This window comes from Populus trichocarpa, chromosome 12, assembly GCF_000002775.5.
Source record: "Populus trichocarpa isolate Nisqually-1 chromosome 12, P.trichocarpa_v4.1, whole genome shotgun sequence".
In the NCBI taxonomy this organism is placed as follows: Eukaryota; Viridiplantae; Streptophyta; class Magnoliopsida; order Malpighiales; family Salicaceae; genus Populus; species Populus trichocarpa.
In genome coordinates, this window is record NC_037296.2 from 11,451,286 (window position 1) to 11,465,978 (window position 14,693).

The 14,693-nt window shown below is 32.1% G+C and overlaps 2 protein-coding genes across 4 annotated transcripts; one reads left to right on the top strand and one right to left on the bottom strand.

Moving 5' to 3' along the window:
* Positions 1-8,152: 8,152 nt before the first annotated feature.
* Positions 8,153-9,681, top strand: LOC7484430 (high-affinity nitrate transporter 3.1). The gene is made up of 2 exons (XM_002318052.4): positions 8,153-8,542; positions 8,962-9,681. The coding sequence occupies exons 1-2, from the start codon at positions 8,413-8,415 to the stop codon at positions 9,447-9,449; spliced, it is 618 nt and encodes a 205-aa protein (XP_002318088.3). The 5' UTR covers positions 8,153-8,412; the 3' UTR covers positions 9,450-9,681.
* A 622-nt stretch (positions 9,682-10,303) lies between these two features.
* LOC7484431 (manganese-dependent ADP-ribose/CDP-alcohol diphosphatase) lies at positions 10,304-13,984 on the bottom strand. Of its 3 annotated transcripts, XM_024582674.2 has the most exons (3): positions 13,735-13,984; positions 13,530-13,610; positions 10,304-11,408 (listed from the first exon to the last, which is right to left on the bottom strand). In XM_024582674.2, the coding sequence occupies exons 2-3, from the start codon at positions 13,539-13,541 to the stop codon at positions 10,425-10,427; spliced, it is 996 nt and encodes a 331-aa protein (XP_024438442.2). In that variant the 5' UTR covers positions 13,542-13,610; positions 13,735-13,984; the 3' UTR covers positions 10,304-10,424. The 3 variants fall into 3 exon arrangements, with proteins under 3 accessions (XP_024438442.2, XP_002318685.4, XP_052301969.1); XM_002318649.4 differs by lacking the exon at positions 13,530-13,610 and having other exon boundaries at positions 13,735-13,982; XM_052446009.1 differs by lacking the exon at positions 13,735-13,984 and having other exon boundaries at positions 13,530-13,721.
* Between the last annotated feature and the right edge of the window lie 709 nt (positions 13,985-14,693).

Sequence of the window (14,693 nt, forward strand, 5' to 3'; positions counted from 1 at the left end):
GAATTTGTATACAAAAATAATATTTGTTGTAAATTTAGGGTTAGTTATATATTCTTGTTGTGTTTTACATTTCAATCATCTATCTTTTAATGCTACAAGTTTGAGCCGATTGCAAAACATGTTTGAGCCAGCATATATATTTTTGGTCATTCTTATGATCGTTAAAATAATGTTTTCTCATGCTTAAATCAGAGAGAAACACTCTTGTAAGGTACTCCTAACTGGAAACACTCGAGCAAAGTAGTTATAAACATAAACAAATAAATGAGATCCACTCTTAGAATTTATAATAAAATTAATCAGCTCCTTGTATTATGAGACATTGTTTTTTCTAGCTCAATATGCATCATATAAATTAAGCAGATTATATACATAGCTCTGATAAATAAATGCTGGCTTAGAATTGGACCCAATATATATATGAGGAGCGGCTTATCATTATAGAATGGTAAACTGTGATAAACATAACTAATTACAAGATCATGTCTAAAGATTTAATATTAATAGTTGTATTTATGTTGCAGAATATAGATGACAAAATACTTGCTTTTGATGACAATGAGATGATGTTGCCAATGAGACTATTTGGTGCTTTCTAACATTATTGTTTAAAACAAAAAATAATAATAAATTAGACTTAATAGACATTTTTCTTCAGTAAAACCAACTGCTCAATAATAATAATAATAAAATTCTAACCTTGTCACAAGTTAAAAACACTACCATAAAATTAGTAAATACAAACGGAATAAGTATGTTGGTATATTCTAAAAAGTTAGAAAAGAATTACTACAAATTTCACTGCAACTATTAACTTACCGATAAAATTACATACGGTTCTCTTATCGATGATATGTTAAATCGTACAGAGAGAATTACTGATGGAATGAAACGGTTATTTTTTTATCGCGCATGTTTTGTCTATAAAGTCATCGGTAAATTTATTAATGATGGACTTACCGACATACCAAAAATTACCGACGAGCATTTTTGTGACAGACATTTTCCATCCATGATCTTGACGGTAAAATAATCACAGACAGACTGTTAGTGTAAATACCGAAAGAAATTAATTTCCATCAATAAAATTGTTAAATTTAGTAGTGAAAATTTTACGATCTTCATTTACCAACACCAAACCACTCTGCGAGGAAGAACTTGTTCTTTTCGCGAGAGGCATCAAGGGTTGCTTATGTCGATGCAAACACAAGAACTACTAGGTTATTAAAATGGTGTTAAACAACATTAGAGTTTGAAGGATGAATACCAATATTTTTAGGGTTATAAAAGAACTAAAAAAGTCATGTTTAGAATTGAAGTTGGGCATTACATATTCTTTTCTTCTCCCAAACTTTCGTAGCACCAAAAATGATCATAAATACTTAGATGGATCAATAATGCATTACCTGACTTTGTTGTATTCACTTTAGGTTTTCCATTTCTCATGTTATTAGAATTAGCAGAAAACTAATTGCGGTGAGAAAAATAATATAGACAAGGTATACGTAATTCACGGTGGATTGGAACACTAAAATTACATCTTTTCCCTTGATAAAGAAAATCAATTAACTAACTTTGGAGGGTAAATGGGTATTTTCACGGGGTTCATTAACATGACCTAATTACTGTGGTAAAAATACTATAGACAAGGTATAATTCACTATAGATTAGAGCAATAAAATTACATCTTTACCCTTAACCAAGAAAATCAATGAACTGGTCTAAAGGTGTAAATGAATCTTTTTAAGGGGTTCATTAGCCATTCTTCGATTGATTGATCGAGGGAAGTTCAATTTTTTTGTATTTTTTTACATAATGAAATGACTTAAATACCCCTAAAAGAAAAAAAAATTCAATAGCCTTAGAAGGGCTTTTTTTGGTATTTCATTTTTCAAAGCACATTAAAATTACCATGTTACCCTTAGATTAAAATTAAAACAAGACTCAAGGAGTTTTTTTTTTTACTTTCACATTGGTTTTTTCTCATTATTATCAGGTGGGCTTAAGGGCAATTTGGAATTTTAATATATATATATATATATATATATATATATATATATATATATATATATATATAAAAGTTGCCTATGAGCGCAACATATGCGTTAGTGTGAAAGCCGCCTCATCATCTTTAAGTGGCTCGTGCAAAGACTTATGATGGCGAAAAATAGCCCTCCTTGATGTTTTTAGATTTGTCATGGTGGTGCCTACCTCTTTGAGTGGCGCGTTTATTTTAGTCATCGCCCGTTCTATTTTTTTTTTCTTTTTCTCTCTCTCTTTTTCTTGAATTGCATGCTGCCACTAAAAAACTTCACAATAGCTCTTTAATTTGTTTTTTTGTCAGATATAAGTCCTTGTTCTTTTAGTTGTAATTTTTTTATTTGAATAAATTATTTCAATTTGAAAATTGTTTTCAATTTCATTCTTTAATTTTTTCATGTCTCAAATTTGATCGATATTCTTTTAATTGCTTATTGTTTTTAATTGAGATGATTTTAAAATTGACTTTTTTTTTAATGATTTCATCCCCATTAATTTTTTTTTTCAGGTTTGAGTCTCATTCTTTCAATTGCTATTTTTTATTTTGCTTTGGTATATTTTCTTAATTGGTTGTTTTTTTTTCGATTTCATCCTTTAATATTAATTTGGTTGGGAATTGACCTTCTTGATTGAGTCCGGGTATATGATTTCATGGGTCATGAATTTAGGTGATTAACCCAAGTTTAGAAGACTCGCTTAGGTTTACTTTGTTTTTCATATTATTAAATTACTATTGTCTATTTTCTTAATATTATTAAATTAATAGAGTTTATTAAACTCAGTTGTCTCAATGACTGGAATCTCGATTTTCTTTTTTTGATTCCTTAAAAACTCTAGCGTCACCTTAAATGATTTCTTTTTTGTGTTCAGAAAACTTTGGTTCGGCCCGCGGCTTAGTGCCAATCACCAATATAAGTTTACTAGAGTCACTTTTGTTAGGTCTTATTTTTAAACTAACTTTTTTTTTCACTTTCGGTCATCAATAAATGGTTAATTAGAAATAGGCTTCCTAATTTTTTTTTTATATGAATTCCATGAGTTTATCAAATTCTTTTGAGAAGAGAGGGGATGATAGGATCCGAACTACACTAAAGAACCTATTAGAAGTTCTAAATGGGCTAATCACCAGGTTAAGGACAAATAATCTCAAATATACATATAATGGGCTTATTCAAAGTATTTGGGTCATGATGAATTTTAAGAAGTCTATATCTTTAACAAGTAATGATCAGACTTTAGTTAATCTAATCTATGTGCAAAAGAGGTTTGATTCATCTACTTCATGAGATACTTAGTTTCAGCAATTTTATATTTTATATTTTTTCATGTGTTTTGTGGATTCCAAGTTATTGGAGGATTCCTTATTATGTGTGAACATCTGGGGCTAAGGAAGAGTTAATTTCCTTATTTGTTTAGGATTCCAAGGGGCGTCAATAATATCTATTCAGTCAAGGGGTTTCTTTAATCAAGGAATTTATTCAACACTTGTTTATTTAAATCTCTAGAGTGCGGCAACTTAAGTTTAATTTTAGAAAAAATATTTTTTAATTTTTTTTGTTTTGGGCCTTATTTGAGATACTTTGGATCTTATTTTAATTTGGGTTGATGTTAGCCCATTAGGTCAACTAGGGTTTATTTTATTTCAAGTATAAGTATTATTTTTGTAAGAAAATAATTTATTAGAATGGAAATACATTTTGTCGCATATCATTGTGTGTGAGAGAGAAAATTCTCTTAATTTGGTTTTTTATTAAACTACCATGACTTATGTAAGAATTGACCAAGTTTCGTGGCGTCTTACATACTTCTCATTCACATCTCTTCATAGGCTTTAGGTGGGGGTTTTTCGGTTACTTATAGTTTTGGTTTCTCGGTACAGATTATTGTTGTGTCAAGCTCAAAGCCTGAATTTAGCTTTCTATGGAAATGATTATTTGATTATGAATTTTTGTGTCTTTATATCCATGGGGTTCACATCAATGACCCTACTTTCAAAATACTCGATCTTACTAAAATAACCAACCACATACTCAAAACACAAAAAAAATACCAAGATTAGTTACCACCTATTTTCATGCCCCTAAAAGAGTTATACCAACACTTGATCAAGCTATAGCAAATCTTCCATATGCTTTATAGTCCCTTACAACCACCTTACCCATATTGGTATAAGTCAAAAAAGAAATGTGATTACCATCTTGAGGGTGATAGGTTGTAGCATTAACGTGTTTGAATGTATGGTTGCTTTTCAAAGTGCTTTTCACTCAGAAATATATCAAAATAATATATATTTTTTAAAAAAATTATTTTTGATATCAGCGCATCAAAATGATCTAGAAACACTAAAAAAATATTAATTTGAAGCAAAGAAAAAAAATAAAAAAATTTTAAATTTTTTCAAAAGCGCTTTTGAAACACAAAAACAAACAGGGACTTGCAATTCATTCAAGAAATGGGTTGGTCTACTTGTTAAACATGGGTGGATAACTTTCAAAAGGGACTTAAATTCATTTAATGTTTAATTAATTATAGATAACAAAAATAAACACTTGTGAAATTGAGTACAAACCAAATGTTGGGACATTTGTTTTAGACTATGATAACCTCATAAAAAGCTAACTAAAATAATATTATAGATAACAAAAATTCCTTTCCTCTTCGCAAAGGAGGTGTTTAGCTATTACCAGTTGAGTCTAGGCTAACTAAATCCCAACAGATGGACAATGTTTGTCCTTCTTTGAAAAGTTTTGTAAGATCATCTGACTCGAACCTATAGTTAATGTCTTCAGAAATTGCTACTAATTGGTTGCTGGCAGTCTGGCACCGATAGTGGCACTAACATGCGTTGGTTTTTTACCTTCACCAACAGAAATAACGGTGCCATGAAAAACACATTGTCTGGGAAGCCACCGCTTGTCAAGAAGTGGAGGAGGAGATGACTGGTTGTAAGATTCAATGAGACAGTTAATCCTAAAGAAGGGTTGTAGCCAATTTGGGGCTGCTTTCATTATTGGAAGGTCCCTCTTCATAAAGTAAACAACAAGCCTCATTTGATCTCGGATGAGAAGAGAAACTACGATATGCTAGCCTCGACTTCAACTGAATATGAAGTAAATAAGATGGCCAAAAATATTACTAGGTTGCTTCCCTGGCTCTTTTTTTTTTTTTTTTTTTTTTCCTGTGATGAACTTTCTTTGTTTTGTTTTTTATTTTGCAGGGCTAATAACTAAGGAGGAAGAAGAAACTTCAGGAGGGCCTGTAAAAGAGAAACATATGTATGTCTTCTTTTAAATTGTTAGGCACCGTTTGAGTTTACACATAAATTGTACACATATTATTTATAAATGGGTCCTTCAAATTTAATTAAAGATTAAATATATTAATTGCTGCCTATTTAAAACCATTTACTTAAGATTAAATTGCTAAAATGGCTTTCTCTTAACTAAAACTATACTTTGAGGGTTTATTATTATTATTATTATTTTTGTTGACATTTCATCGCTAATATTAGGTAATGTTTGGTTTGACGGAGACAACTGAAGTAGGAATCTATGTGAGATAGTAAGAAATAAAAATAAAAACTCATTTTTATCTCAAGCGGAAATGAAATCAATTTTTATACCCTTATAAAAAAAAAAAAGATACATAAATATCACATGTCTCTACGTAACCTGTTTTTTACCCCAAAAGAAAAATAATAATTTTTTCCACACCCATAAATTTTTTTTTGATTTTTTTAAGGTAATTTTTTTTTTCCAAGAAAAACAGAGTTGTCAAGTAAAAAATTGAGATTCCCGTCAAAAACTTGACCACAAAACTGGTTAAAATCAATTTAACACGGTAAAAATCATCTAAAAAAAACTTAAAATATAAAAAAATTAATTTAAAACAAACATAGCTGTAAAAGTGCAATGAGATACACATCACGTCGCACAAATGTGAAATAGGAAAACCATTCCTTAAAAAAAACTATAAAATTCTCGTAATATTTAATATGAAATATAAAATAGGAAAACCACTCCTTAAAAAAAATAGAGAAGCATAATAATACATAATAAAAAAATAAAAATAGAGAAAAATAAATTAACTAATAAAAATATTTATTTTCCAAAAACAAAAACTCGTATATTATATATTATTTTATAAAATCTAATTCAATTTTTACTTTGTTTTTTTAATGGGATTATAACATATATTTATTTAATATTAACAAGTGCTCTTGTTGATATAATAATAATAATAAAATCTTACTCAATTACTTGTATTTTTATTTTTGTTATCATATAATTATATATTAAAAAAATAATTTCAAAATATAAAGTTATTAAATAAAACCGGGCTCATGATTTATTTTGTGAATTTAACGAGTTAATCCAAATTGATAAAAAAAACATTTTTATCTTAAAAAGCTTTTTTTAAGAAATTAAAACGACAATATCTTAAAATATTTTTAGTTAAATTAGGTTTTAAAAAGAATAATTATATTACATTTAAACTCACTAGATCAAATGAATCAAATTTAGCCAACACCAACACAATTTAATTTCAATGTCATACCATATATGAGGCAACATCATAGAGCCAAGTCAACTTTCTATATACTCTTTGGTTATCTTCAATGATTCTTTTTAGTATTTATTAATGTGTATGATTATTAATTAGTTTAATTATTAAACATGCATTTCAAGTTTTCAATTTAAATATGAGATTTTTCATAGTTTTTTTTTTAAATTAAAAACGGCAACATATTTTTTCTTTCATGTTAAAATTAATTTCTGATCCATACCGCAGGGAAAATTAGCATCTGGCATCGAGACTAGTGTTTACTATAAAAACTTTCCTCTCTCGAGTCGCCCATTACTTGAAATTTCCCAATTTTTTTCGTTTCCTGCTCGAGTCGGATAATTCAAGTTTAGCTCAATAACAATCAGCCCTTATCAGAGGGAACCTGGCTTGATTACCTTTATTATGGACCTGGATCTTGTTTTATAAATTATTTGTTTTTAGGGTAGAAACCATACTTATTAAACTTAGACCGGCCCGGCGGGTCGATCCGGGACCCGGTGGCTGGACCGGTTCGGATTTGTTAAAAGACCGTTTAATGCAACAACCCGGCAAAACCCGGTCAACCCGACGGGTCGACCCATGACCAGGACGACTTGGGTGAACCCGGACAAGATCCGGTGATTTTTTTTTTCCTTTTTAAATGTGGTTTCTATATAAACTTGGGGAAGAAAAAGAAGGGGCTCTAGGGAATGATTAAGAGAGAGGAATGAGAGAAGTTGTGGCCAGACAAATCTACAGTCTCAGTCTCAAGAACATCATTAATACTTCTCATCATCTTACCACAAACCATAGAATCTCGTGTACAAGAGCTAATCTTGTGCCAGTAGCTATCACTAGCTGCTCGATCCTTCAACCACCCTGAAGAGTTGTGTACAAGAGTTAATCAAGTTGATTATACCTGGACCTTGTTTTATAAATTATTTGTTTTTTGGATAGAAGCCGTGTTTTATGATTTATTTTTTATTTAAAATTAATATATTATAATTTTTTATTGTTTTAACGTGTTAATGTTAAAAATAATTTTAAAAAAATAAAAAAAATATATTATTTTTATATATTTTACAAATAAAAAATACTTAGAAAAAAACGGTGTCTAAAAATAATATTTGAGAATAATGGGTGAGTATATAATATAAAATTCCAGTCAAGTTGGGGGACAAGAAGGCCAACTCGTATAATAACTGAGCTTTACCAGTCTCCTCTTCCTTTCCACATCCATTCTATTTGGCTTTTCCCTCGATCAGCAACTTTCCTTGATTCGTCTAATCTCTTCGGGAAGCTAGGGGACAACCCAAACCATAGAAATTGTCCAATTACAAAAAAGTCTACGAAGAATGAAATGTCCTCGATACGTATACCAATACCCTCTACGTCCACCATGGATTTCCACCCTCTAAATTACTCCTTGCTTGGCGGTATATTTATAATGATGTCAAGAATGAATTTTAAAAAATAAAAATAAATTATTTAAATGTTTTTTCTAATGAAAAGCATACATTTTAAAAGTATTAAGAGCATGTTTAAGAATATAAACTGTGCATGAACAAAAATATTCATAACATATCCATCCCAAGAACTCTTTCGTTAACCCCACCCTTTCCTGGTGTTAAGGGTCATCTGTCTAATAAGTAAAACTCTTTTCTATTCCCATGAAGAAAAAAGATCTTACTGTATTTTGTCTGGCCTTGTATTATATAAGGAAGCCGAGCAGTCTCCACTTTATAGTATCATACCTTCTGTTTTAGTGGGATCGTAGCCACTTTTGCTGCTTTTGTACAAGAAAAGAGTATCTTCAGTTCTATACCAATGGCAGCACGTCGTCTTCTCTTGGCATCCCTTGTTCTCTCTTGCTCTCTACTGCCTTGCTATCAAGCTGTTCTCTTCTCCTCTCTGCAAAAAACTCTTGCGGTCACGGCTTCACCAACATCAGGACAAGGTAACGCAACCCGAAGAACTGTCTTCTTCTTTGCTCTTTCTGATTTGCAACTCCTCAGTTCTCACAGCCCATCTTCTTTCTCTGTCTGATTTAGATAAACAGCCATAGAACACCATCTTGTAGGTTTTATTAATTAACAAGGTCAGATTTTGTCAGCGTTTACGCGTTTGATGGCCGCGTGCTCCATTGGATATTCATCATGTCAAAAATTAAGGACAAAATATTAATAAAACTTCAAAAATATATTTAAATTGTTGGAATTGTGGAGTTCATAATTGGGTTTCCTTTTAAAATCATAATCCACGAGTTTATGTATGTTCTTAAAATTACTTTTTTTTTTCCTGTTTTTTCTTGAAGTTTATCGTTTTTTGTTATCTTAATCATGATAATAAATAACTCATTACAAATAAAATTTGCAGTGTTGAAAGGTGGTGTAGACAAGATCACTGTGACATGGGGGCTAAACCAAACCCTCGCAGCCGGGACCGACTCGACCTACAAGACGATCAAGGTCAAACTATGCTACGCGCCCCTGAGCCAAGTAGACCGCGCCTGGAGAAAAACTGTAGACCGCATAAAGAAGGACAGGACTTGCCAGCATAAGATCGTCGCCAGGCCTTACAACTCTGCCAACAAGACCTTCCAATCCCTCGAGTGGACTGTTCAACGTGACGTGCCCACTGCCACGTACTTCATACGTGCCTATGCCTATAACGCCGATGAGAGCGAGGTGGCTTACGGGCAAACAACAGATGCACACAAGACCACAAATCTGTTTCAAGTGGAATCAATCACCGGCCGCCACATGGCAATGGATGTTTGCTCAATTTGCTTTAGTGTCTTCTCTGTTGTGTCCTTGCTTGTTTTCTTCTACATCGAGAAGAGAAAGTCAAAGAGATCTCAGTAAAGTGAACAGGGCAGCAGATATCATATCAAACAATAAGCCCGTATAGTATTGCACAAGTAGTGGGTGCCATGTTTTATTTTCTTAAATTTGTTTTGAGCTTTTTATATTTTCTTGAACTCGTAGGAAATCTGGACTTTATTGTGGGGAAACAAGGAAAAGAAAGTGGCTTTATTATGAAAAACTGAGCTGCTGATATCTGAAATAGATGGTTTGAGTCAGCTGGGTTATTTTATCTTGACAAGTCCTTCAGATTTTTTATAGCTGTAAGCGAACCATTGACTTCCAATTCATTTCCAGAAAGACTAAAAAATAAAAATAAAAAACAGCAGCGTAAAGAAAGAATTACAACATGATCATGACAGCTTAGCATAATTTTGAAGATAAAGCAGACAAGCCATCATGTAGGGTGGACCAAAAATAACAAAGCGGCCCGTGGAATTAATCGAGGTGTGCGCAAGCTGGCTCGGACACCCACGTTAAACTAGAAAAAAATAAATAACAAAGCGTCACGATGAAGATGTGGATGATGGTGATCACATTTTCTATCTGCACGCAACCAAACATCTCTGGCATCATCCAAAATATTACTCTATTTATTCTGGTAACACCTCCAACAAGTCTGGAGATGATAAAGGAAGTTGAGTTCTGAAAACAAGCACCAATGGTGTAAACAACAGGCATGCGCGATCATGACAAATAAACATAAACAAATGAGAACAAGCAACAGAGACCATCGAGAGTAAGCCATCCCCTAATCGCAAACGTGTAGGGTATTCAATCTTGGACATTGATAGCAATCAACAGTTGCATCCATACCTCTTTTGGAAGGAGAAAGGCACAACACAATTGCCGAGTTGAGTTTAATGATGAGCTCTTCCATGGCTTGTTAATTTATTTATTTATTCCAATGCGGATAATATAATGTACAGATGAATGGCAGTTTAACCAAATAAAATGTTAAACTTACAAGTCAGGTTAAGGATTAAAACACATTTCGGTGCTCTGAATCCTATCGGTACCAAAAAGCAGTAGCCTGTCGTCATAAACATCGATATGTCCGTATGCATCTGTGTCAGGAGGACACTCAAGGGCTGCTTCAAAGGACCTGTGGTGTACTCCATGGGAATCAACTGAATACCCACCTTTGTGATCATGTCCAGAAAGGCAAGCCTTGACACAATTGTACTGGTGGATTACGTTCATTACTTCATCATAGTTCCATAGAAGTGCTTCTTGAGATGATGCAACAACATCCAAAGGCAGATGACAACAAACGATCACTTTCTGCTTCAGCTTTGTTGCATCCTGAAGTGTGCCATCCAACCATTCAAGTTGCTCTTTCCCAACAGCTCCATTGAACATTACAAACCTCCTATCAAGGCCCAGCAATCCTGATGGGCTGTTTTTATCTGAATTTGGGTTCTTCTTTTCAAGAAATTCTAGTGCTTGTAAAGTTTTAGAATGACCTTGTGGCCATCCAATTGCACTGATATCATAGCCATCCAGCACGACGATTCTGTATTCTGGACTAGGTGAAAAATCATAGTAGGCAAGGCCATTGAGACCTTGGATCTTCAATAGTGGTAGTAATTTGTCACGGGGAAGATTGTAGAGACAGTGATTGCCAATCAAGTGATAAACAGGACCATTGATTTTCTGGAATTCATTATTTACTTTCTTTACAGCATCTAGAGATTGGCCTGGAGGACATTTCCCATCCACAATATCCCCAAAGTTGATCACAAAGTTAAGATTCTGGTGGTTATTCCACTTTTGTACTGCCCTTTGCAATACATGGATGCTATGTCGATAATACCGGGGAACACCAAGGAATGAATGACCATCAGGAATATCAGCATACTGGACATCAGAGATTACACCAAATGAAAAAAGAGGTCGCTTCCCAGGTGGACTTACCAATCCATTTATTGACCCCATTGCATCCCCAGCACAGATACCCTGTCAGAGGAAAAGATGATAGATCATCAGCCAAGGTCTTCCAAGTAATTGATTAAGAGAGAATGGAATCAGTATGGGTAAGGAGGAATCTCATAGTAAATGTTCTACTCATCAGGGTTGTGGTGTATGTGTTTTCCACAGGATCAAAATGACACAGACTTAGAATATATTTTGGGCAGGTGGTCAACCATGAAATATATAATCCAACCATCAAATCAAGTGGTATATGCTTATCCTATCCATGAACTTTCATGATGGATTTACAAAGAAAAAAACATGTTTAATACATAATGAGAGTTAATTCTATCCCTAAAGGAATTCTCAAAGGTAAAGAAGCAAAAGAATTGAACCATCATAGCTGTATATACAAAAACCAGTATAGCTAAAGCACGTTCAACATTGACTTGAGTCCACCATTGTGATCATTGTAAGAGAATTCAGGATGTCACAGACAATAGAGATGTAGGTGATCTTTTACTTGATATTTTTTTTTCCTTCTGTGGGTCATTAGAACTCAAAAGAAAAAACTTATACAGAACCAGGCAACACTCTTGAATCTTGCAAATTAGCAATGCAGACTGCTGTTTTAAAGGTTCTCAGGTATGCAGAATCAAAAACTAAAAAAACCACATGTCCAGAACATATAAAAACTAATTTGTCAAATCATTTTTCCAGTGCCAAAGGAAAATATGACTACATAGTCAAAGTTTTATATAAACATACTATCCAGAGAAACAGTATGATGGAAAATATTATAGAATCAATAATAATCTGATCAAGGAATTTTCTATCCTGCATAGATTTTCTAGAGATACATCATAGTATAAGAAATCAATTCCATTGGATATAAAATGTCATATGCCTAAAAATCTAAAACACAAAATTGGGGCATGCATTTAGCCGTTTTTTTTTTTTTTTTTGAAGGGCATTCAAATGCTTAAATCAGGAATAAAAGACCATTATATCCCTCAGGAAAAGCTACATGTTTTTATTGGAAATGCAAAAATGCACCCTGCGAACACAATTTTATGACCTCTCATACAACTAAATGGTTCTCAAATAATTTACTCTAATTGAGAGTAATAAAAAGTTCCAGTAGAGGAAAAACTGCTGATTAACTTGTAATTTTATACCACAAGCCCACACATTATTAACTACACACATTACAGCAAGCACTCTCTTTTTACTAACGTCTGAACAGAAGCCAAATATGGTATGATCAATATCTTATAAACTAAACTAAATCCTGTTCACAGTTCTCAAATATTGAATAAAAAGAATCTAGAGGATTATATACACCTACACAATTAATGATAATACTGTAGAATTTGTGCTTAAAGAAAAACAGGCACCACAACCACACACCCCCTAAGCCTAACCATAAGATGAATAGTGAGAATATAAACAGATGAAGGAGATTGGACCTTTGAACTAGAGGAGCCAGTTATGAGTCACTGAACTCTGCATAATGCAGGATTTAACAGCGGTAGATACATAAAATAATACAGTATTAACTGCAAGGGATCCATATGAAACCACTGAATTGATCCTCTAACTAAGGCTACCACCCAATGCAAGTTTTCTTAGAAGAACTTTGCACGTTTTACGATTAAGGTCACTAATTAAACTAACAATTTTCCCATTCTTTAATTTTCTTTCATCTTTCTTCAAACAGAGCCTGAGTGAAAATGATGAGCAATAACAGCAGTTAAGGACAAATTTTTAAAGTTTCGCCTAGATTACCTGATCCAACACACACTAAAATTTATAACATCTATCTGCATACTCGATAGCAATCAGACAGACAGAGATGTAGACATTAATGACAAAGTTTTTGAATGGAATTAATGACATAAGAGCTGAACTGCACCAAGACTCTAATCAAATAAAAAACCCATTCTTTGTCAATACCAAAAAGAATCAAGAGCAGATTTGGGACTCACATATGATGCTATTTCCATGAAAATTCTAACCATCCATAAACTACACTGAAAACCCAAATCAAAACAAAAAAAAAATCATAAAGTAATAACAATTACGCCATAATATGTTCGACATGATCCATTATAAACAGCATCCACCGACTTAAGATAAATAAACCCAGAATTTAATGTTGCTTACGCTATTCACCATAGCAGTAATTAATGAGAAAAACAAAAATTCTTTCGATAATTATGAGAGCCCAGAAACAGTATTGGCTTCCTGTTTCATCAAGTAAACAAAACTCAAAAATAAAATCACAGAAAGTCAAGAACATATACATTCATTCATAGATAGATTAAAAACAAACTAAAAGGAAAGAGATATGACGTTGTTGGTTGCTTACGTTTGTTTGTCGATGACAGAGACAGAGACAGATACAGAGCAGTGATGGAACGAGGACGGTTAGTTTGTTTGGAACGACAAGTCACAACAGTGTTCTAGTTGGGTTTGGACATGAAGTCTCAGGTTTGTTTGGAAAAGGGCGGTGACCTTTCTGTGGTTGCTTGGATTAATTTGACCGACTATTGTGATTTGTGACTACGTGGTCAATTGTCCAAGAGAATCCACCATTGTTAACGTGACAAATGGTTTAGTCTCAGCCTCCTGTATATAGCTTTCGTTAGAAGCCAGTCTCATGTCTCGCAATAATTTTAGTTATTCGATTTATTTATATATAATCAGTCATTTAATAGTTTATTTGTGTGTAATTGTAATCATAATAATTATGTCTATGTAAATAGAAATATTAACAAATATTATATGTGTAAAATATCTAATTAAATTTTTACCTTTTTTTTTTCTCAACTTGGTACCAATTTTTAAATTTCTTTTATTGATTAAAAATTGAATTTTAAAATTTCTATCTTAAAAATAAAGTAAGAAATTAATATTTTTTAAAAGAAGATATATGATATATTTTATTTTATTTTATTGATACATATTAAATTTAAATATTCTTAATTTTGTTTTTTGTTTTTAAATAGTAGTGTATCATTTGGTTTCATAATTTTATGGGGAAAAAAGGAAGTTAATTGAAAAATAATAAGAAATCAAATAATATATAAATGAACTTCTATACTACTATAAACTTTTGAATAATTTGAAAGACCTTGAAATGATATTTATTTATTGCTTTTCTATCTTATAACAAAATATTCAATATGCATTATTAAATTAAGCTTATAATATGAGTTTTCTAATTACTTAAAAAAATAATTTATCATAAATTTATTTCAAGAAATTGTGATTTTAATATTTATCTGCATTCCTGACAAGAAAAACCTAGTATATGAGTGATTTATA

What these genes read in the sequence shown, in the direction of transcription:
- LOC7484430 (XM_002318052.4), top strand. Translation starts at nt 8,413, where the DNA reads ATGGCAGCACGTCGTCTTCTCTTGGCATCCCTTGTTCTCTCTTGCTCT. An exon ending in TTCACCAACATCAGGACAAG is followed by an intron (nt 8,543 to 8,961) that starts GTAACGCAACCC and finishes TAAAATTTGCAG; the next exon opens with TGTTGAAAGGTGGTGTAGAC.